This window comes from Delphinapterus leucas, chromosome 2, assembly GCF_059928025.1.
Source record: "Delphinapterus leucas isolate spDelLeu-1000000601 "Yukka" chromosome 2, BTC_Dleu_Yukka2, whole genome shotgun sequence".
Classification (NCBI taxonomy): domain Eukaryota; kingdom Metazoa; phylum Chordata; class Mammalia; order Artiodactyla; family Monodontidae; genus Delphinapterus; species Delphinapterus leucas.
In genome coordinates, this window is record NC_143130.1 from 89,562,547 (window position 1) to 89,586,905 (window position 24,359).

Here is a 24,359-nt window from a genome sequence, read left to right on the forward strand (position 1 = left end):
TTTATTACTTCTAATAGTCTTTTGGTAGAGACTTTAGGGTTTTCTATATATAATATCATGTCATCTGTAAATAGTCACAGTTTTTCTTCTTTCCTTCCAATTTGGATGCCTTTTATTTCTTTTTCTTGTCTGATGTGGCTGATGTGGCTAGGAAAGTAGAGAAGTTTTAAAAGTCATTGAGTGTAATGGCAACCTTCTATATCTTGATAGAGATTTGGGTTACATAGGTACATGCATTTGTTAAAACTAGAGCTCAGTATTTATTTATAGTTTCTTTTCATGCAAAATTTACACATAATAACATGCACAAGTCTAAAATGCTTGCTGAGTTTTGACAAGTGCATGATCATCACAGCTCTGCTTCCCTCCTCTGTCAGCAGATAACCCGCCTGCCATTTCAGTGAGAAAACAGAAGCCATTTGGCAGGAATTCCCTCAACTTATAAATGTAGCTGTATCTATCCTTTCTTCCTTTCCTTTTGTCATTGTAAACAACATACCCCTACTCCCATCTGAGGTCAATTTCTTCCCCCGGCTTTTGCGTCCTATCCCTCCCAATCTTCTCAGAGGCCTTGCTCTACTGAATTAACCCTCTCCTCCAGAACTCTCATTTCAAGGAGAGAGCTTGTTTAACTATTAATGCTGGATTCTCTCTATTACCTCAGAGTCCTCACACATGCCATTTCCTTTCCTTGGAACAACTTTCCTACTTCTTCCCCCTCACTTATCATAACCCCTACTCACCCTTCAGGTGTTTGCTTAGATGCTGTTTACTTAGATATGACTTCCCTGACCTTCCATCCCACACTATGGTAGAACCTATTGAGCTTCCTGTTTCATGACACTCAGCTCACCTGTATTTACTTGTTCTATGTATGTCTTGCCCTCAAGACAAACATGGTCTCTGCCCTCAGTGTCTTATTAACTGCTGTACTTCCAGTACTTAGCATAGCACCTGGCACATTAAATATTTGTTGCTGAATGAAAGAATTAATTAAAATTCAATCACATCATCTGTAAATGTAATGTTTTAAAATGTCTTCTTTTTCTTCATAGGTTTAAATTTTTATTCTAATAGCTATTGCAATCTTTCCCAGGATTGTGTTAAGTTAGAAGGGCATTGTGACATTTTTGTTCTTATAATTTCTTATAATTCTGTTCTGAAAATTTAAATCAATGTCTTGTACATAGAAGATTCTCAGCAAGAACTATTTCATAGTCATAAAAATCCTACAGTGTGGAAAGATCCTTAGAGATCCTATATTTCAATTTCCTCACAGGAATTCCCTGGTGGTCCAGTGGTTAGGACTCTGCACTTCCACTGCTGGGGGCACGGGTTCTATCCCTGGTCCGGGAACTAAGAACCCACATGCAAGTAGCACAGCCAAAAAAAAAAAAAAAAAAGAAGAAGAAAAAATTTCCTCAGGTCATCCTTTAAGGAAGAAAATCAAAGTACTATGGTATTTTTATGACTGTATTATTACTGCATTATTATTATCTTTTTACTCAGATGGGGGTATCTTATGGCTAGAGACCATAGGGGAACATCCTGAAAATTCAGAGTTCTTTTTATCTTTCAATTGTGAAGGAGTATGATAATCTGTTAGTTTATAATTTGTATGTGTTTATTTATTTTTGGTTGCGTGGCATGCGGGATCTTATATATATACACACACATGCACACATACATGTAAAATTTGAGGAGGCAGCAGAGTTAAACCTAAATAAATGAGAGAGCTCTACATACAAATATAAATGTTTCTCCTTAGAAATGGTTTCCGCTGCCAGCCTTGATGTAAGTCTTATTAACCTACTATAGTTCCTTTCACCAGGTCAAAATATAGTATCAACTTAAGTACAGTTAGGGGCTCCACAGACCACCTCTTCTTGGAGTCCTAGTCAAATAAAACCAGACTACCAAGTCAGCCTAACTGAAAAGGCAATGCAACTTTTTACTGATGTCTCTTGAAGCATAACAAAGCAAACTTCTTAAAATTCTTTCCCAGCTGTGAATCTCCGCACCACTCTCCCTCACAGGAGCCACCTCTACTCTCTCCCTTCACTTAAGTGTGAGTTAGCTTATGTAGCTTTTTATTTTTCTTCCTCACCCTGGAACTGACCAGCAAGCAATAACTTTCAGGGTTTGTGTTGGAGGGTGTGTTCGAGGAGATACCCAGAGGCAATCCGCTATGCTTACCAAGTGTCCAATTTCATGGCAGTCTCTTTCCTCAAGGAACAGTTAATAGGCACACTGGAAAAGCAACATGCCAGAGTTGGGTATGTTACCTGTTGGGTGGTGGGATACAGACTCTGGGTAAAATGAGGGGTTCTGACACAGGGCAAATCAGCCTGAAGGTGAGCCTAGAAGTGGACCTGGACCTTGACAGAGAATTACCAAATCAGTATTTGTGGAGCCTCCTGTCTCCATTTCTCAGTGGTGGCCGTTCTGGGGTGTTTTCCTTTACAGTCAAGACTCCCTTTAGCCGGATAACATAAGAAAGGATCGTATGTACAGGCAGCTAAAAGCTCTTCCAGTATCACTAAGAGGTAGTTTGAGATAAGTAAGTGGTCTCTGAGGTCCCTGAAGACTAAAAACCGAGTGTCCTGAGTCCCAAATGGTCCCACGCTCCTCTAGTTTAGCAGTCCAGAGGGGCAGTTAAGTCCCGCGTAAAGTGCACAGTGGTTATGGGCACTTGCTCCTGAGAATCTCCACCCGGCCTCAGCATCCAGATCAGCCAGATCTGGCTCGTTTACTGCCAGCTCACGCCGCCTGCGGTCACTCCGCCTACTGCCCCCCTCGGTCTCCTCCCCCTTCTTTCCCTTTTGCGCACCGCCATTTCCGCCTACGGCTTTCTCCAATTTGGGCCCTCCTCGGCTTCCGTCCCAGATGATCCCTCCGCGAGGCTGCCGCCGCCTCCTCCTCCCGGAGCTGGAGCCGCCTCCTCGGCCAGTGGCGTAGCCGGACTCTGTGTCGGGGCCAGATAGATAGGGGCGGAGGTCTGGAGCCCGGTCTAGACCCGAGCGGGGGGCCATGGAGAAAGCGGCCCGAGGCGCTCTCGACACCGACTAACGCGGGCCCGTTGCGGCTGCAGGCGCCATGGACCGAGCCCCCGCAGACCAGGTACGCGGGTTTGGGCTGGGCCGGCCGGGCCGGGAGCTGGGGGTCGCTGCTTCCTCCCGGGCGGGCCCTGGTCTCCGAGCGTGGGCTCGGACGGCCGAAGCCTTCGGGTTTTTGCTGGCGCAGACCTCCTTTCCCCGGGAGCCTGGCGGCGCCCCACTCTCCTGCATTGTTCCAGCTGCTGTCTCGAGCTTGGGGGCTTTTCCAGCCCCGTTCCCCCCGGGCTGGGGACTCGTTTTTGCCCTTCCTCCCTGGCTTGGTGAAAGGGGCCAGAAGACTTCCAAGTTGTCCGTGCTCTCCCGAGAGAGGGTTTATAACTTCCAGAGAATACCACCTCCCCCCCCCCGCCTTCCCTTCCCTTCAGCTCTGGAATGTGTTTTCAAGGTGGAAAGGCTTTTGAAGGTTTCTCACTTAGAAAAACTGTCAGAGAATGTGTGATAACTACAGACGAAGGTGGGGGGAGGTTTATGGGCTTTTTTAGGATCTACGTTTCCTTGAGCGAAGCATTGTTTTTGCAGTGGTTTTAGGGAGGTCTTCCCTTTTAGATATGAAATACTACGGTTTCCCTTTGCCCTTCTAGCCAACTATTTCGCAAAAATAAGTGTTTTTAAAAAGTCGATATTATATTTTAAAGGTGTAGGACCGAAGCGCGAATTCATTTCCGAGCCCGTTTTCATATTCACAAAGCAGTCCCATTAGTGTTTTCAGTTGCATCAGATTATTGATTATCCAAGCCAGTAGGTGCTGGGAGGCTGGGATGGTGATAGTGTTAAAAAAATAATCTAAAATAATAGTTTTCTTCCCCCACAGAAGTTTCGGTATTTTCCATCCTGAGACCTGTGTGAAACGATTTAATTTGATGAAATCTAAGTTTACTCACTCTCCATTCCCCTCCAGTTGAAGGCCTTGCCCAGTGATGAACTAGGCAAATAGATGAAGGAAAAAGAGAGACTAGGGATTTGCCTAATTACTTTACAAATGGATAATTAACACCTGAATAATGAGACCAGATTTCCCAAATTCCTGTATCTGTATATATGTAGCTAGTGAGAGCCAGTTCTGATTTTAAATCGGGCTCTTTTAGCAGGCAAAGAGCAGCCTCCTGGTTGTGTGTGTGTGTGTATTTTTATTTTTACAAAATTTTTATTTAAAAAAAGCTTTATGTGAATATGCCTCTGAAAACACAAATGAGTTTTATGAAACAATATGTGTATTTACCGAAGCAAAATTGATTGGGGCCCCTTGGCAAATACATACAGGCTTTCCTGTGACCCAGGGTATTTTATATACACTCTATATCCAATTTAATGAAAAACAATTTTTCAAGGTATCTATCAAAAGTGTCTGAGATTTGAAAGCCTGACAAGTGAATAGGAAATTTTCTTGAATGATTTTTTTTGTATGTGTGTCACTAATGAAAGGGTTAAACATTTTGGTCGTTCTCTGTGATGACAGAACTGTAACTAGTAATGCTGCCATATGTATACTTATGGTTCCCTTCATCCCAGAGGAAATGTAATGAACTATTTAGATGGTAACCCTTAGCATAGTTATTTGTGTGTGATTATCTTAACAGCAAGTGCTATGAGCAAATTATTTAGAGAGCCTCTTCATCTTTCATCCTGTATCTTTCCAAAGTCCACAACCTATTAAAATCTTGCAGAAATTTAAGGTTCAGAGAAAAATCATAAATGTAGGTTTTCCGTTGAAGAATTTTTCTTTTTTTTTTTCCCTCCAATACCTCTTGCCTCTTCCTTAGCCTAACCTTAAATGAGAGAATAATTTGAATCAATCCCCCTTTCCCCCCGCATGCTCACAGGAAGCTGAGACCCCAGGAAGTGATGCCTGGTTCGTGCTGTAGGGAGTTAATTCAGGGATCCATGGATGACCTGGAAGGAGTCTTCTTCGTTTTAATTAGCACTTTTCTGGGGCAAGACTCCATTATTTTCATCATATGCTCATATTCATCATTGAAAAAAGGCACAGAACCATTCATTTCATGATAGATTAGGGGCTAGAACTGAGATTTGTCCACTTCGTGGAGTTTTGATTGTTTTCACTATACCACTGAGTAATGCAATGGCTTTTCCAAGTTATTTGGAATGTACTTTTATATTTTTAATAACGAAGTGAATTTAATAGGTAAAAGTCATTAAAAACAGATGCCATATGTGCTGAATTCCCATTTTTTCTCACAAAACATTTATTTTTTTCATTTTAAACCATTGTTGGTTTATATTTAGAATTTCTGGGAATGTCTACAGCATTAAAACTTATAATATTGTAGTGGTTAGCCATTCATAGAAGTTTGATTTTTAAAAAATAGTACTAATACACACTTTCTGCATTTTGTCTTAATCTAAGCGAAATCCTTGTAGTATTGCACAAGTGTAACTTAAGAAAAAGACTCAGCATGTTTTGCCTGAAGGCATTCATGTTGCTGTTGTTGAATTACCTCTTTTTAAAAAAAAATATAAAATCTTTGTATAAAAGGATAAATTGTGTGTGCGTTGATTAAGATTATAAAAAATAAGTTACTGGGAATACATGCTAGCTGATAGTCTTAATTGTAGTAATGACTATTTGAAAGAATGTTATAACCAGAAGGGAATCTCAGGAGTATTCTCTTTTACCAAGACTATATTAAATCAAAACAAGTAGCTTAATTTTAATTGCCAGAGTTAGTTCTAAGAACTACTTGGTATTGTGCCTTTTTGTTGTTGTTGTTCTTAAGGGAAAAAAAGCTGGTATAAAGGGATGTGAAGCATAAATCATGGAGTTCATTTTGTTTATAAAGTCTTAGTGTTTCTATTTTTAGTAAATTTAGGACAGTGTTTTGAGATTTTTTTTTAAATAAACAATAACCTTAGAAGTAACAGAACACTTGAGGTTTACTATTTCATTTGTATTATCAAATAATTTAAACATTGGCTTGATATTTAGTACATTAACGTTAGATAAGTTCTTTTAAAATAATTTGCAAAATTATTGATCAGTGATGTCTTTAATTCTTAGAAAAGCAAATGTGTAATAAATGCATATGGCTTCATGCAAAGTGCTGATTACCAATAAAGATATAAAATTATTTGGTTTATAATTTTTTTCTTTAAATAATTTATAAACTTCAAATAATATCAGCCCTGCAAACTAAATATATTCTAGATAAGTTACTCTAAAATGTTTATTATTCAGCAATACTTACAGTTAGCTTTTATAGATCTAAGTAAATGATTGTCTTAACAGATTTTAAAAATAATACTTTTGTAATTAAAAAGAAGGTAAATAATGCTCATTTACTGCAAATACCATTTGGAAATTTTAAAAGGCATTTTTCCCTAAGCTTTTAAGTCAAAGAGGAAATATAAAGTAGAATTTTAGATTTTTGAAAAAGTAATAAAATACTACACATGACAATGTATGGGATGTGGCTGAAGCTTACTCTGAGGCAAATGCATAGTCATAAATGTTTTCATTATTCAACATTTTAAAAGGAAATTAAAAATTAAGCATCCAAGGCAAGAAGTTTGGGGGTAAACCCTTCAAAGAAAGAGAGGAAAAAAATGTAAAAGCAGGAATTAATTAATTAGATATTCCAAAAACTAGAATTAAATTTAGAAAGTTGGATGTTAGAAAAGTACCACCAGACTTTAACAGGATTAAATGTGGTCTATTTAAAGGGGGAAAATGTATGGATAGGAAAGCAAGTGGTCAGAGTCTAAGGTAAACGGTTTTTTTGTTTTTTCAATATTTTCTAAAGTCTTGGCAGAACTCATATGTATAACTACTGTGATTTGTTTTGGCAAGTGGTTTACTTTCAGTATAAAACCTTCCAACCAGAAAACAATAAAGCCAGCAGGTATCTCTGAAGGATTTTTTCCTTCAGAAGACATTTTATCTTTGGCCATGATATGTAAAATAATGTTTGATATATCATATTTACCTTAACATAGGAAGAATGTGGAGGGTTTCCATGGTCATATTTTTTCTCTAGGTGTGTAGTACATACTGACATTTCACTGTGGGAGTGTGCCATATTATGTTCTACTTCAGTTTTGATTTCAAGTGAGTGTCTTTTTTCTGTTGCTTAATTTGGGAATATTATTCGCACTCTTCTGAATGTTCTGTCTCAGAGGAGTTTAGTATGCATTTTATGTTGATGTGTGCTTCGTAGTAATGTTTGCCCATTTTCCCTAAACTAGCCTCGTGTGGTGCTCTCTTCAGAACATGAACTCAGTGCATGTTTGTTGAATTATATATAGGCTCTCAGTGATCTGAATGCGTTTGTTCAATAAACTTTTAAATAAGGTTTTTATAGTTTTTTGTTCTGATAAATTCTTGGGTTTTCTAGATTATTCACATCAAAGAAATTTTATTGATGTTTGTTTTACTATATGCAGAATTTTAAATGAATGTGAAACAGCTTAAGTTTTGTTTTTTCAAATACAGGTTTCTGGGATTATGATTTTTCATTAATTTGGAAAATTCTGAAATAATTTCTGAAAGATAAAGAAAATTTTATTGTGTAGTTTTTTTTTTTAACAAAGAGTAGTACAGGAATAGATTTTGTTCTGTGTTTAGACTTCTTTCATATTTATATTTAAGGAGACAAAAATTTGCTATAAATTTTTTTTTTTGCTATAAAATTTTTGATTTCTAAAAAACAGATCATGGCAAAAGTAGAGAGACTAAACAGAAATTCAAACTGAGGCATATCATTGTATGAAGTAACTAGTCTAATTTTTTCATAACATTTTGTTGTCCACTATGTTAAAACATTTTTTCCTTTGATCTCTATGCTAATATAATTGAAATATTGCCAGAATTTGTTGCTTGCTTAACATATTGTCTCTATGGGCTTTATTATATGGAATTTAAAAAATATTTTGGGATTTTTACTTTTCAGGCCTGAGAACAACTTAGGCTGCATTTTGATGTATGACACTGAAGGCCCCAAAGTCACAATAAACAACTTATAAAACCATACGGAGTTGTAACTATAGGAGAAAGTTTGCCAGTCTGTTCCTACTAGTGACATCTTCTGTTTGTGCAGCTGTTGACTACAGCAGCTTCTCTTTTTTGCTAAAACAAAGGATCATTTCAGTGTTTGTGAGTTTTATTGTTGAATGCCAATATCTAGAATTGCACTTAGAATAGAAGCCAATACAGATTTTAATTTTTAAGGACATATACTGTGTATATGTGCAGATATTAGTTATAAATTATGCATGACACTTTTTGAATAGTGGGTTGCCTAAATTCATAAAACATATAGAGTACAAATGAGACTAGGCATAAAAAATTTGTGGCACTGTCTCCCCTCCCCTGCGCGCCACCTGGCTTGTGGGATCTTTGTTCCCTGACCAGGGATGGAACCTGTGCCCCCTGCAGTGGAAGTGGAGTCCTAACCATTGGACTGCCAGGGAATTCCCTGCACCTTTTGACTTGAGCAAGAATTTGAATTTGTTGTTACCAAAGTAATTTATGAGTTGGTATTACTTGGGGGGATCAGGAAAAGTTATTTTTAAATTATTTCTTTATATTAGTATTATTCCTTTTTTTCATATTGGGCTGAGAATTTCATATAACTGCATACCTTGCATTAAAAAAAAACCTGGTGTCTTCTAGTCCAGATTTATAAAACTGTTCAGGTTCTCATATGTTCAAAGGTTGATATTTTATACCTTATGTAAATAAGTTTTGAATCATGTTGACTATCACAGTGACAATCACTGACTTACTTACACTGTTAACATTTGTTTTTGCCTCTTGTGTTGAAATTCAAGAAACCAACTCCAGTTCACAGATATTTGTGAGTTCAATGACGTTATCAACTTCAGATTTGGTTAGTAGTACAGAAGTAGGCTTCAAAGTTAAATCAGGTGGGGAGGAAGGATATTGAATTGATACTGCTATATAGTTCAGATTTCTTCGCCCAGACACATATTACTGAATATTTACAGTGGACTCTTTGGAGAACAGTTTTTCTGAAAAAGGCTCTATATTTAGCATATCAAGTCTTTTCTTTAGATTTTCTTGGATTTGCTGATTACTTTTGTGAGAAACATGCATGAAATTTATTCTGAGAAATATGCCTTGATGGGAGTTTCTACTGAATGCCACCCTGGTGGGGAAAAAGTTCTGGTTAGGGCTATTGCTTTCAGGTAGTTGATTTGAGTTGTTGAAAAATTGGATTGCATTCCACTTACTGGTTTTGCTAAGAAGTGTTTAATATCTTTTTAGATTGTAATGTTTGTGGCTTTTAACATTCTGCTTTTACAGAATGTGCCTATAGATTATTTCTTTGTATAATTAAATTTTAAAAATTTGTTGTTAAATATAACAAATATAGAAAGAAAACTGCATAAAACCAGTGTACAGCTAAATGAATTATTGGATGAATACCTCGTATCACCCAAGTTAGGATATAGAACTTTGCCAGGTACCCCAGAAACCGTACAGGTGCCTCTTCCCAATCACAGCTCCCTCTTTCCTAAGAGTAATTCCTATCCTAATTTTCATGGCTCTTATTTACTTTTCTTTATAGTTTTGTCACCAACTTGTACATCCTTAGTATGGTAGTTTATTATGTCTGTTAAACCTCTATAGATTTATAAGGAGAGATACAAAATAAACTAAAATGGAGTACGTAGACTGGATTACTTTAGTTTACTCGGCTTGTCTACTGGGAAGCTGAAGTACTCATTTTTTCCCCAGTTTAACTGTGAAGCAAAAGTTTTTCTCCCTTATTTTTTTTTTCATTTATTGTAGACATTTTCCTTCCTTTTAATTTAACCATACTAATCTAATTTCCTGAAATGGACAGAAATAGACTATTTTTTAGACTATTCAAACAAATATAAAGTATCCTTCAGAACTCTGTTGAGTGATTTTTTTTCCCCTAACAAAATTAGTTAAAAACACATTGTTTTGTCTGAAGAGCTAGTTTGTTTTTTTTTACTACCAGCTTTATTTTTGGACTGTGAGGTACAATTTCCTTGTATTCTTGATTGTTTTAACAGCTTTGGTTATGTAAGGAATGACTTCATTGAAATCTAGTAACCTTTGATAACTTTTCTCCTATTTGATGGCTTTGTTTAAATAACGTAATCATATTTAATTATTTTAATTTGACCTTGCTATTCCTTTGAATATCTTGTGACGTTAGAGACCTAATTACTGTTTGTAAAGACTGTCTCTTTTATTGTTAAATTGTGAATTTGTATTATTTAAATTTTTGTTCGTTTGTTAGTAATGTGTTTCACTTTCTCTTTGAAGAATGTCAAGCTGTCAGCTGAGGTAGAACCATTTATTCCCCAGAAGAAGAATCCTGATACATTTATGATCCCTATGGCACTCCCAAATGATAACGGCAATGTTTCTGGTGTAGAACCAACTCCAATTCCCAGCTACCTGATTACTTGTTATCCATTTGTTCAGGAAAACCAGTCCAATAGGTAATTTGTTTACTATTATTTTCTTTTGGTGGGGGAAGAAATGGGTAGGGAAATATAGAAGTTGGCAAAGGATACTTCTTAATTTTTTCTTTTGTAACTTTTAAACATTAACCATTTCTCTGTTTTCTAAGAGGAGTAAATAAAACCAAATGATGTAGAAATTTAAAAATTGTTAACATGGATTATTGTTATTTTCTCATTCTTTCTAAGAGAAAATGGAGTTCTTTGTATGTGTCTCCTATAATAAGTCATTGAAATTTGTTTGAAATAAATTGACTCAAAGGGAGAAATGAATTATTCAGAAAGAGGGGTGAACAGAAATCCTTTTTTGAGGATAGGCATCTAATCATAATTGCCAAGACAGTCTGGCATAAGAAGAATATATCAAGGGGTAGCCCTTAACTTTGAAGCTTTTGTGTCTAGTTAGCATGTATGTGTTTAGACTCTGATTGTAGTTTAAATTTAGCTTCTGTGCTGTAGTCACAGGGTGATGTAGCAAAATGCTTACAGTTTAGATAATGTGTGACCTAGTGTTTAGGGTGTACCTTGTGATAGTCACGATAGCCTTTCTAACCCTGCTTAGACTGTCTGAATGATTAGCATTTCATTGGTGTCGTTCATTTTATTGCTGTATAAAAGTACTTTCAGCCTCTTTCAAGTTATATCACACACAAAAAATTGTACTTCTCCAGCACTCTGGGGTAAATGGATGAGGGGACTAGGCTCTAGCCTTTGCCCAGCCACCCCTGAGGGCTAAGGCAATCAATATTTCTACACGTCTATAACCATTGTGGCACACTAGTGTGCCCAGGCACATTCGTTGAGAAATTCTGGTTGTATGAGATAACGGATCACTAAATTACTGTCTCAGATATTAAATATTCAAGTTAATAGTCTAAAACTCTTAATAGTTTTGGGCATTAGGCAAACAGTAGAAGCTAAAGGAGTCTTCTCAGTTGAGTCAAGTTAACATTACATTAAAAATCTTTGACCTGTATTGGATTATGTTTGAAGTGATTTGTAAACTAGATTAAAAATACTATTCTGCATTTGACAAAGTGGCCAAGTGTACAGTATGATAAATTTAATTTTTCTTACCTTACCAAATAATCTTTGAGAATTCATGAGTAAGCCAGCCATCAGATTATTTGAAAATATTTTTAGAATTGTGGCAGGGAGTATTTTTCCCTTTTGCTTTGTCATGGAATAGTGAGGAAAAGCTCTGTACTCCAGCCCCCTATGACCCCTCATTTGTCAGCAGCAACTGTCTGCAAGGAGAATTGCTGAGACAGGAAGGACTGGTGCTTTATAGGAAGGGATTGCACTAGGAGAACTCTAATGCTGGAGATAGATGGTAGTGAACAAGCTTGCCTTTTTCTTCTCTTCTTTCCCTTGGACCTGGTGCCTGCTTCCATTGCCAAGGAGGGGAGCCAGGGAAAGAGCTGGACTTGGCCAGGTGGTTAGGGGAGTATGGTAGAGGAGTAGGAGGCTGTGGGCCTGAGCTAAAGAATGGGAGGTGGAAGAATCAAACACCCGTTGTAAAGATCACCTTACACAATGATCACCTTACCCTGCTTTTTGCAGAAGACTGTCACAGTTGTTACCATTGGATGGGAACTTTGGACTGCCTTTAGTGGCAGATTCAGCAACTAGGTGTTTTAACTTTTAAGCAGAAATACCTTGAGGAGGTTGAGGGGAGTGTTACAAATAAGAAAGGTCCGTACCAAAATTTTTAAATTTTGGAATGCAGTAAGCTATCAGGTTGAATTCCTTTTTACTGTCAATTAAATTGTTATTACATGTACATAAAAATCTCTAGTTATAGCAAGGAAATTTATAAAACGGTAATTTTATCTCTTTCAGAATTACTATGAGGCTACTATTTTGTACTGTTTTTTCTTTTATTAAAATACGTTGAGATTTTGTTTTAGCATTACTTTTAGACATACATGTCAATAGATTTTTTTCTTTTTTGATTTGGTTTTACAGACAGTTTCCATTATATAACAATGATATACGATGGCAACAGCCTAATCCAAACCCTGCTGGACCATACCTTGCTTACCCCATTATATCTGCTCAGCCACCTGTTTCTACAGAGTATACATATTATCAGCTGATGCCAGCACCATGTGCCCAAGTTATGGGTTTCTATCATCCTTTTCCTGCACCTTACTCCAACACTTTTCAGGCTGCAAATACTGTCAATACTATAACTGCAGAATGCACTGAGCGTCCAAATCAGCTTGGACAGGTCTTCCCGTTATCTGGTCATCGAAACAGAAACAGTAATAGAGGACCAGTGGTACCAAAAGTAAGTGACTGAATTTGATTGGCTTTTGTGTTTGATATTTCTCTTGTTAGTAATAGTATAAGTAATTTGCTACTTGTATTGATTAGCCTTTAATCCTGAATTTACCTTTTAAAAAACAGTCAATGGTGTAGCATTTATAAAATAATTTTTTTTCCATTACTTTTGGTCCTCATTCTTAAATGGTGATATGATTTACAGTCATCTTCCACTTCCTTCAGAGAGTTTACATAAGCATAATGCACAGATATTTCCAAAGTATTTTAATTTAGTGATAAAAATTGCATAGTGACACCAGTTTTAATAAGTGATTAGTTTGGATCCTTTGCTAGCAGTGTTGAGTGGCTAATGCACATCAAGACATTTCAGTCTTCAGAAATAAGCAGGAGATATTATGGAAAAGAACATTTGTCTCTTCAACTTCATTATTTCTGTTCTGTCAATTTTTAGTAGGAATAGCACTTTGTTATTCAAGGGATGCTTTATTATGTGAATACAAGGTCTCCCAGGGCTAAAGAAAATTAAAGATAAATGTGGGCAATGACCTTTTGTCAGCACCAGCCTTTGACTAAATTAAAAAAAAAAGACACAAAGGCCTTGAAATCACAGGAGGATTAAGGTTAATTCTAGGTGACTGTTTCTTAACTAAAAGGTTACTTTTCTATTGAGGCCATGATATCAAAGCACATAAGAAGAAAAACCATGTTTCTTTTCAGCACTTTTGAGCTAATAGAAGGCAGAGGGATTAGATGCATTTTATGACTTATTGTCAAGGAGTTGATGCTTTCCTAGATTCCATTAGCCTAGCCTCTTTGGTGAAAAGTCTTTGCTATCTTCTGGCATACTTTTAACAGATTAAAATACAAACAAGCAGCAGAAGTTGCTTTGAAAAGTATTTTAGTCTTTGTTCATGGAAACATTCTGGATCAAGGGAAATCCTTTTGGGACCTCTGAGAATGAAAAGAAGACAATAGTATATAACTTTCAGAGTTTGAAGTAACATGATTTCTCAGAGTGCATTTCCAGCACTTGAATCTAAGAAGTTAAATTTGGAGTTGTATAAATTGCTATTAAGTGATGAATACCCATATTTTTTAAAATGAAGGAAAGGATCAGCTTTTTAATATTTTCTTTTTAAACTCTTAAACAGAAATTTCTTTTGTAATTCATTGCTAAAATTTCTCTTTTGGATAAGTTACCATCCTTTTTATTACCCTTTTAAATAAAAATTTGCAACCCCTAATTTGTCATGATTATACTCTTATTGTTTATTAGATATTGATTGAGAAAACTAAAAATGCAAATGACAATTAAAATGAATTTATATTTTATTATAGTAATATTAATGGTTATTTGAAAGTAGTATATAAATGTGTGTATAATACATTATTTACCCTGTTATCATTGGCTGCAGATAATTTCATGAAATCCTAACACAGTAACCCTGTTTCCTCATGGGTTGGGAGTCACTAATTTGTAGCCTACATTTAAGTATCTTTTATAAAGGATGTGTATTTTATAATATTTAGTACATTGAATAAGATCTTAAGTTTTTTGTTTTTTTTTTTACTTCAATCAGCAACAGCTTTTACAACAGCACATAAAAAGCAAAAGGCCACTGGTGAAAAATGTAGCTACTCAGAAAGAGACAAATGCAGCAGGTCCTGATAACCGATCAAAAATTGTGCTACTGGTAGACGCTTCACAGCAAACTGGTAAGGCAAGATTTCTTACATATATACGTTATAGGTTTTTAAAAAAATTTATTTTATTGAGGGAATTCCCTGGTGGTCCAGTGGTTAGGGTTCCATGCTTCCACTTCAGGGGGCATGGGTTTGATCCCTGGTTGGGGATCCCGCATGCTACATGGCAAGGCCAAAAAAAAAAAATTATTTTATTGAAGTACAGTTGATTTACAGTGTTGTGTTAATTTCTGCTGTGCAGCAAAGTGATTCAGTTATATGTACATAATACATCCTTTTTTGTTTTCTTTTCCATTATGGTTTATCACAGGATACTGAATATAGTTTCTTGTGCTGTACAGTAGGACCTTGTTGTTTATCCATTCTATATATAATAGCTTGCGTCTGCTAATCCCAAACTCTCCCCATCCATCCCTCCTGCATCCCCCTTTCCCCTTGGCAACCACAAGTCTGTTCTCTATGTCTGTATACATCACTGATTTTCATCTGTTGTCATGCATTGACTTTATAATTGTGGACTCTACCACTTTTTTTTTTTTGTATTTCGGCCATTCTGCGAAGCAAGCAGGATGGTTCCCCCACCAGGGATCGAACCCGGGCCTCCACAGTGAAAGCTCCAAATCCTAACCAGTAGGCCACAAGGGAACTCCATGGGCTCTACCACTTTTTAGGATTCTAGGCTTTCTTCCGTTTATCCTGCCACTTTGTGAAATTCTCTAGGAAGGATAAAACAGTCCATGTCCTTAATGTTCTTTCAACTTGCATGCTGGCTTATGTACAATTTTGGGCAGGATTTGATGTTTCCTTATCCCCTTTATAGTAGTGGAGCAGTTCAGAAGTCAGAGATGGAATTTTGCAGACATAGAAATTTGAGGGACTCATTTTGGTAGAAATCAGAATTGTACGTGTTTTATAGCTAGATTAAAATCCTTTTTAAAACATCCTAACATCCTATACTATCTTTATAGACGAAGTTACCAAGTTTTCTGCACCGTATTTTAGCGTAGATCTGAACCAGATGTATGAGTGATACCTATATCCTCAAATAAGTAAATATTTTGGACTAGTTGGATATCATTTTGTCAAAAGTGTTTTAGAGGACTGTATAAGCATTAAATTACAAAGCTTTATCCTGGTAATAGATAAGAATTAATAAATAGTCTTAAAATATTCTTGCTATTTTCCAGTTTATATTGTGAAATTTCATTTTGTTATCTCTGGTCTCAGCCTAATAGCTATAGAGTAGATGGCCGTCTTCTACTCTACACCCATTGTGATTAAAGAAATCCTTATTAATGATCCAAGGCTAGGAATTAGATCTGTTCAAAGGCATATTTGCTTTTTACCCCCTATAGTTTTCACAAAAATACTATCTGGCTTAAAATGAATTAGGTGGCACATACATTCTTTCATTTGGACTGTACCTTTTCTGTTGGACGTCTACTCAGTTTCCTTTTACAATTGCTTAGGTCTGTTAGGAGCAAGAAAGGATTTGGGAATCAGTTAAAAAACAATCTTGCTGATAGTGCAGTCATTGTGTGATTTGTAGGGCATAAAGCGATGAGATTAACAGACTGACAAATGGTTGGAGTGGCTATGGGAAAGAGTCACAAGGTAATATATGACAACATTTTCTATGTTTTGGTTGTTCCTAGACATAGTGACCCATTTCTACATGCTTTGAACCCTGGAACTGCTTTAAAAATTTATCCTAACGTCTTTGGTTTGCTCATTAAGTGTCCACAAAGACAGCCTTCTGAAGCACAAGAATTAGAAAGTGAAAAGATGAAGATATAATTTGAGTAGAAGATTATACCTTCTATCAGTATTCTTATTCTTTAGTTTGTTTTTAAGTTATCAGGATTAATTGGTATCAACTACAGGTAGAATGAAAATTTTAAAGGAATTTGTAACAATTTTTTACTCTTGAACACAAGGTCATATTATTTAAGAGTTTAGTAACATGGCTAGATATAAGATAATATACAAAAATTAATTGCATTTCAGTGTGCTGCCAACAAACAGAATTTAAGAAAAGATATTATTTACAGTAGCAACAAAAATACAGTTTCTGGCATAAACCTGACAAAAGATAATAAGACATTGATGCAGAAAACTGTAACTATATTATAGGACATTTAAAAAAATAAATAGCATGCTCATTCAGGACAATTTGATGTTGCAAATGGCATTTTTCCCCTAAGTTAGTCTATAGATTCAATGCAGTTCTAATCAAAATTCCTATGGTGGGCTTCCCTGCTGGTGCAGTGGTTAAGAATCCACCTGCCAATGCAGGGGACCCAGGTTCAAGCCCTGGTCCAGGAAGATCCCACATGCCACGGAGCAACTAAGCCCGTGTGCCACAACTACTGAGCCTGCGCTGTAGAGCCCGCGAGCCGCAACTGCTGAGCCCTCGCGCCGCAACTGCTGAAGCCCGCGCGCCTAGGGCCCATGCTCTGCAATGAGAGGAGTCACCGCTGTGAGAAGCCCGTGCACTACAACGAAGAGTAGCCCCTGCTCACCACAACTAGAGAAAGCCTGCACACAACAACGAAGACCCAATGCAGCCAAAAATAAAATAAATAAATTTATTAAAAAAAAAAAATTCCAGTGGGGAGTTTTTTGGAACTTGACAAACTAATTCTAAAATAAAGGAGCGCACTGGCCAAGACATCCCTGGAAAATAACTTTTCCTCTAGATATCAAGACCTATTAAGCCATTTTATTTTTTATAGGCTTATACAAAAATATAGTATATAAAATTCAGTATGTGAAAATCAAACAGAACAGAGAGCCCAGAAACACATATAAGGAAAATGACAAAGATAGCATCACAGACCCCTAACATATACATCATGCAAATCTATTCCAGATGGATTAAGGGCTTAAATGGGAAAACCACATGTAGTAGAAAATATAGCAGATATCTTTATGATTGCATGGAGAGAACTATTTCTAAAATTAAGAATTTCTGTTTATCAAGCGTGAGTGAAAGAACAAGGCACAAACCTTGGAAAAGATTTTTACCATGCATGTAACTGACAAAGGATTAGTGTGAGGACATAAAAAGAATTCATAGGAATCAATAAGAAAATGATCCCACCTTGTGCTCAGGGCCCCTGGAATGCAGTGCTGCCAAGGGGCTGAAACAGTTTGGTAGAGCTATAGGAATATTTGGACCCAGTTGTCCTACTCAGGTGAATGTATCCAAGTGGAATCTCCCCCTAGAAAGAAAAGGAACTGTTTGATTAAAGGTGTGTACACTGCAGCAGCACCAAAAAAAAAGCACTGAAAACTTCTCAATGTCCAGTAACGGGCAACAAGTCAAAAGAAGTCTCCAGGACATCCACTCAGTGGAATAATTTGGGGCCTTCATATATTATAATTAATGAAGAACATAATATTAAACAGTGCAACTCAAAAATTATATTGGTTCTGTATAAAAATTATATATGGAAAAAATTGTGTATGTGAAAAAAGGCTCGTGGAAAAAGGAATATTTGTGATAGGAGATTGTAAGAGGTTTTTTAATGTCTTGTAATTACAATTTGTGAAATACAAAAATGAGAAACAGGCAACTTAGTAGAAAAATAGGCAGAAGTCAAACAAACCAAAAGTAAAATTAACAAGTATTTTACAGAAAGGAAAATGTGAGTGGCTAAAACCATGAGAAAAGATTCTCAATCTCGTTATTAAGCAGAAAAATGCAAATTAAAACCCACGATGAGCCATCTTTTTATACCCAACAATTGGCAAAAATTATAGCCTAGAGGACAGTGTCAAGTATTTGGTGAATATGTGCATCAGTGGGGATATATATATATACTGCTGTTAGAGTGAAAACTGTTTTAACCACCTTCGAAAATGATTTGGCATTACCAAGCAAAGTTGAATATTATGTGTATCCCCTAAGGCCTAGTAGTAATAATCTTAGAGAAACTTCACGTGCACACACACACGTTTATATGTCTATATAAGAATGTTTACAGCAGTATTGTTGTTAATAGCAAAACCCCAAAACAACCCAGGTGTCCCATTAGTGGTACAAAGGATAAATGCATTTTGGTATATTCATACACAGACATTTTAGATTCCAGTGACCTTAATGATTACAGCCACATGCATCAGAATCTCAAAACCAGTCACTGTTTGGAGGAGGAGGTAGCAGCAGGGGGAAGCAAGTCACAGAAGAATATGGACAGTATGAATTCATTTTAATAAAGCTAAAACTGCAGAAGTATATGATTTATGTTTTTGGAATACAAAAATCCTTGGTAAATCTAGTTTAAAAAGTGAAGGAATGGTAAACACAATTCAGAATAGTGGCGACCTCTGAGGGAGAAAGAGAATACAGTGGTGGAGGAGGCATGCAGTGGACTTCAAAGGATTGGTGATGTTCTATTTCTTAAAATAGGTAATGGTGGTTTGCTTTAATTATTCTGTAATATTAATTATACAAATATTTTAGTTATACAAATATTCTCCTTTCATACTAAACACATTTTATAAACCAATTTCTCAGGAACAGCTTACCTTTTGATGATCTTTTCAAAAGTTTTCACCTGTTTTCTCTGTTTACAAAGTTAGGTATCTTTGTTTTCTTACAATTTTAATGATAACAAGAATTGATCAACTTGTCCTCAAAAAGAGTTGTCACACTTTCCTTGCCTTACAGATTTCCCATCAGACATCGCTAACAAATCTCTCTCAGAGAGCTCTGCCACGATGCTCTGGAAGGCCAAAGGCAGGAGGAGAAGAGCATCCCACCCTACTGCTGAATCCTCTAGTGAGCAGGGGGCTAGTGAAGCTGACATTGACAGTGATAGTGGCTACTGCAGTCCCAAACACAGCAACAACCAGCCTGCAGCTGGGGCTTTGAGAAATCCTGATTCTAGCACCATCAGTGTATGTGGCATTACTTTGATTTCCTCATCAGTCATCTGTGTCAGTATTATCTTTGTGTCCTCTGCTAAAGCTGAAGTATCTATTTTCATGAACAATTCCTATAATAATAGGATGGTTAAAAATGTATTTTGTATGTTTTATTATTAATATAAGAATACTCATTTATGCAGAAGTATTTTTTCTAAGATTATAATAAGCATGCTTCACACTAGACGGAATTATGAAATGTTTTGCAAGGTATATGGTGTTGACTCTTAAGCGGAAAATAATTGTCTTTTTTGTTTCTATTTTTAGCATGTGGAATCATCTATATGTGCAGGTACTTACTTTCTGCATAGTGTTTTTGCTATACTTTCTTCTTTGTCCATGTCACAGCTTTGTTTTTAAGCATGAGGCTTGCTGATGCTGCAGAAAAATTAGAAATCTTCCAAGGAAATTCAAGTTAATTTGAAAGTATAGTTTTGTTGATGAAATTGAGAAAATTCCAGCTAGAGCTATTCTGAAAGATGACAACTTGTATTACTAAGAACTGGAATACCACTTAAAGTTTATGGAAAATTTTTCAGTATTACATTTATAGTGACTGAGTTTCAGTATGTGAAGTTAGGGGGCCCTTTAGGTTTTGACATCTTTATATTTTAAAATCTCATTTATTACAGGTGGTGTAAATTGGTCCAGTGTAACTTGCCAGGCAACTCAGAAAAAACCTTGGATGGAAAAAAATCAGACATTTTCTAGAGGTGGAAGGCAGGCTGAACAAAGAAATAATTCACAGGTAATTTGGATTAGGTTGGAGAAATTTGAGTAGTGTGAGATGCATTATTATAAATGGTATAGTGGTTTTGAAGGGCAGTGTCCTTAATTTTTGGTGATACATATTGTGGTGTTTAAAATAACATGATATCTGTAACTTTTAAATGGCTTAGCCAATAAAATTATTATTTAAATAATGAAACAAAATGGCAAGATGTTGAATGTAGGTGGGACGTATATTGTACCATTTTCTACTTTTCTATATTTAAGAAATATATTTGTATATTTTATAATTTTAAAAAAGAATACTCTCCAGTCCTGCTTCATCTTCTGTGACTGTTTCTTATCCATATAAAAAAATTTAAAGCATTTTAATACCTTAAATACTGATTCTTTGAACTTTAGGACTGTAGCCTGGTCCACGTGTCTTTAGTTGACTATAAACACCACAAGCCATACTCGGTGCTTGTTGCAGTACCATAGTGATGGCTGCCTCTGCCATAATGTGGCCAGACGGGGCAGCTTCCTGGTCTTGGGGAGCAAGACCTAGCTGCAGTACAGCAGAGCGAGTTATATACTGCTACGAACTTCTAATAATTGTCTTCCTGCGTTGGTTGTCTGTGATATCAGGGAGGTGTTGATTGGTCAGTATTTTTCCTTTTTAATTTTTAGATAGAGTTCCTGGATTCCTTAAATCTAGTTAAGGAATTAAAGTTACCATATGAATAGATCTGGATGAACTGAAGTAAGAGTAAGTTACCAATGGATTGAGGAAACCGAATACTTGCTGGTGTGCCTTTGCTTCCCTGACATGAAGTTCTTCAGATGTACCCTAATGTTAATTAGGCTGTCGGGAAAGCAAGTAGAATAATGTCCTCTTCCCTATGGTTATTGTGAAAATGAGTCATTGTTGTTTGTGGCAGGCTTGTGAGGCAGTCTAGCTTTATTTGATTAAAAACAAAAGAGCTAAAACAAGACTTGTTCATATAGATTAGATAAACAAAATCTACGGAATGTTTGGTTAAGGACTGAAATTTTATATTGAAATCGTAACTGCTAGACCTGCCAAGTTTGCAGTCTCATTATTGGTACTTTTGGTATCAGTAGCCCACTAGAGAGGAAATAATACTGATACAGAAAAACATTTTATCTCTGCCTCAAAACTGATGCGGCATGGTGAAAAAACACAAAACTTTCAATTATAGAAACGCATAAACGTTTGTTTATTTTGTCTCCCTTCATTCCAAAAGAACTGGAGCCAGATGTTGAACAATGTGTGTGTTTTCTTTTCTACTTCTGAGACTTTGTTATACTTTTCTTAAGTGTGTAGCTTGATTTTTGATATGCAGAACCTTTTCTTTAAGTCAAAATATTTTCCCCCTTTGCAATTTCTGATTGTTTTTAGGCTTAAAAAGTCTTTTAGAAATCTAGTAAATATTCACTTGTATTTTCTGCTGCTTTTTTACAGGGTAATGTTTTCAAAACTTTTTTATCTGAGGTTTTTTTTTGATGCATGGTACAACATAATGAGGTCGATTTTCACAGTAAACCAGTTGTCTTAACATTGTAATCCATTATTTTTTCTGATTTGTGCTGCCCTTTTAGTCATTTGCTAATTTCTTATGTCTTGGGTCCTGTTTCTGGGCTTCTTTGTTCCATTTATCAGATTTTTGCACCTGTACCATGCTGCTTTAACTACTGTACAATGCAGTGATTTTTAATGTTTTTACCAGTGTTTTAACATTTGAAACAGCAGATTTTTTCTATACTGTGATGTGCCCTTAATTGTAAATGAGGGACAGAATGTAAAAACGGCTTTATTTTGTGAATAGGTTGAAAAATAAAATATATGAAAAAGGTTATACAATGAACAATCTCATTTTTACCCTGTCTCCACTTGTCGTCTTCTCTTCCCTATATCTGTGTATTTTCCCAGAGTTTTTTTTTTTAACAACTCCTAATGTTGTATGGATATATCCTTGTTAATTTCTGAAGTCCTGTCGTTGGACACTTGAATTATTTGTAAACTACTGCTGTTAATAGATGTGCTGCAGTATTAATTAGAAATCTGTGTGTATAGCAGTAGAATAAATTCCTAGATAAGGTATTGCTGAGTGAAAAGATAAAGTCATTTCTGTTATTTGGTAAATAACACCAGATTGTACCATTTTGCATTCTCACCGATAATGTGGAGGGTGCTTATTTCCAAGTAGCCTCAGTAATCATGTGTTTTCAAGATTTTGGATTTGTGCCAGTGAGAGAGGAATAGTGTATTAAAGCAGTTGAGTATCTTTCCATATGTTTAAGGGCCGTTTGTACTTTTCTGTGAACTTGTCATACTCTTTGACCATTTTTTGTATCTTGATCTATTTCTCTGTTTTTGTACATCAAAAAATTTTTTTTAATTTAGAAATTTTTATTTTTCTTGGGCCGTGTGCCTTGTGGGAGTCTCGTTCCCTGACCAGGAATTGAAGACAAGCCCCCTGCAGTGGAAGTGTGAGTCCTAACCACTGGGCCGCCAGAGAATTCCCTGTTTTTGTACATTTTTAAATCAATTTGATCAAGCTCTTATCAAATTTTTTTAATTTCTGGGAGCCGGTAGTCTGTTATATGAGTTGAAAATATTTTGCTAGATTTTCATTTTTGACTTTGCTTATTATTATTGCCATATACAAGTTTGTTTTAAATAGCATTAAGAAGTTTATTTTTATAAAGGATTTTGCCTGTTTTCCTCCAATGTGTTTATGCTCTTGTGTTTTTTTTACATTTAAATCTTTATTCCATTTAGAGTTTGTCTTGGTAGGTGTTGTGAGATATGGGTCCTATTTTGTATTTTTTAAGCGGCTACCTAAATCTCCCAGCACCATCTGTTGACAAGTCCATTACTTCACCTATTTGAGATAACTACCTTTATCACCTATTAAATTTCCATATATATTGAAATCTGTTTCCAGATTTTCTGTTTTGTTCCATTGGTTTTTAAACTAATCTATCAACTTAGGGAGAATGGATTGCCTTTATGATATGGCATCTTTCTAGAAAAACAATGTCTTCCTGCTTTTTTTTTTTTTTCCTTTAATTTTTTGGCCGTGCAGTGCGTCATGCAGGATCTTAGTTCCTTGACCAGGGATCGAACCCAGGGCCCTTGCATTGGAAGCGAGGAGTCTTAACCACTGGACCGCCAGGGAAGTCCCCTGTCTTCTTATTTTTGAGTTACCTTTTTGTGTTCTTCAGAAGTATTGTATAATTTTCTGAAAATAAATTTGTACATATTCCTCATTTGTCAGTTCCTAGTATTTTTCTTTTTTGTTATGTAAGTGGAATATAAACACCTGAATCTTTAGATACTGATTTTGTGCTAGTCATTTAAGAATCTTAATATGTAGCTGTAGTTTCTGATTTGTTCCCTATGCCCACTTTCTAGCAACAAAACTCTTTTTTCTTAGAAGAATTTTTTTAAAAGGGGGGGGTTATTAGTTCATTCCAGGAGGTAATGGAAATACTTGCATATTTGGTCCTCATGAACTTCGTTGGGACCATTAGCTTGGGGGTTTTAACTTAATCCTGGAACTTTATGTCTCCAAGTACAAGAATCAAGTTGCATTTATTTTTTTAAAAAATTGTTTTTATGTTTGTAACAACATTAATGCATATATACTAAGGCTGGTTTACAACAGGGCTTACATTTTTTTTTTTTTTTTTTTTTTTGCGGTATGCGGGCCTCTCACCGCTGCGGCCTCTCCTGCCGCGGAGCACAGGCTCCGGATGCGCAGGCCCAGTGGCCATGGCCCACGGTCCCAGCCGCTCCGCAGCATGCGGGACCCTCCCGGACCGGGCCATGAACCCGTGTCCCCTGCATCGGCAGACGGACTCCCAACCACTGCGCCACCAGGGAAGCCCAGGGCTTACATTTTGATATAATTATAATGCTGTTTGGAGGGCAGGTTTACATTTACTTGTTTGTGATAGTGACTGTACAAAGAAATGAAGAGTTCTACTCAAGAATTATTCTCTTGCTTCTATTCATCCCAATATTGGGGCTTGATTATTGGTTTTCATTTCAGTGTTAATAATTTATGTGAATTCAGTTGTTTCTTTAGTACCTAGACATTGTAA

General features: G+C 36.2%; 1 protein-coding gene across 1 annotated transcript in view; it reads left to right on the forward strand.

Moving 5' to 3' along the window:
- The first annotated feature begins 2,853 nt into the window (after positions 1–2,853).
- Positions 2,854–24,359, forward strand: part of SECISBP2L (SECIS binding protein 2 like) — a 62,652-nt gene continuing 41,146 nt past the window's right edge. Inside the window, exons 1-7 of the mRNA XM_022587153.3 lie at positions 2,854–3,120; positions 10,393–10,571; positions 12,561–12,885; positions 14,462–14,597; positions 19,261–19,490; positions 19,785–19,809; positions 20,150–20,265. Coding sequence (XP_022442861.1) covers positions 3,097–3,120; positions 10,393–10,571; positions 12,561–12,885; positions 14,462–14,597; positions 19,261–19,490; positions 19,785–19,809; positions 20,150–20,265 — 1,035 coding nt within the window. The 5' untranslated portion in view covers positions 2,854–3,096. The remainder of the gene's footprint in view (positions 3,121–10,392; positions 10,572–12,560; positions 12,886–14,461; positions 14,598–19,260; positions 19,491–19,784; positions 19,810–20,149; positions 20,266–24,359) is intronic.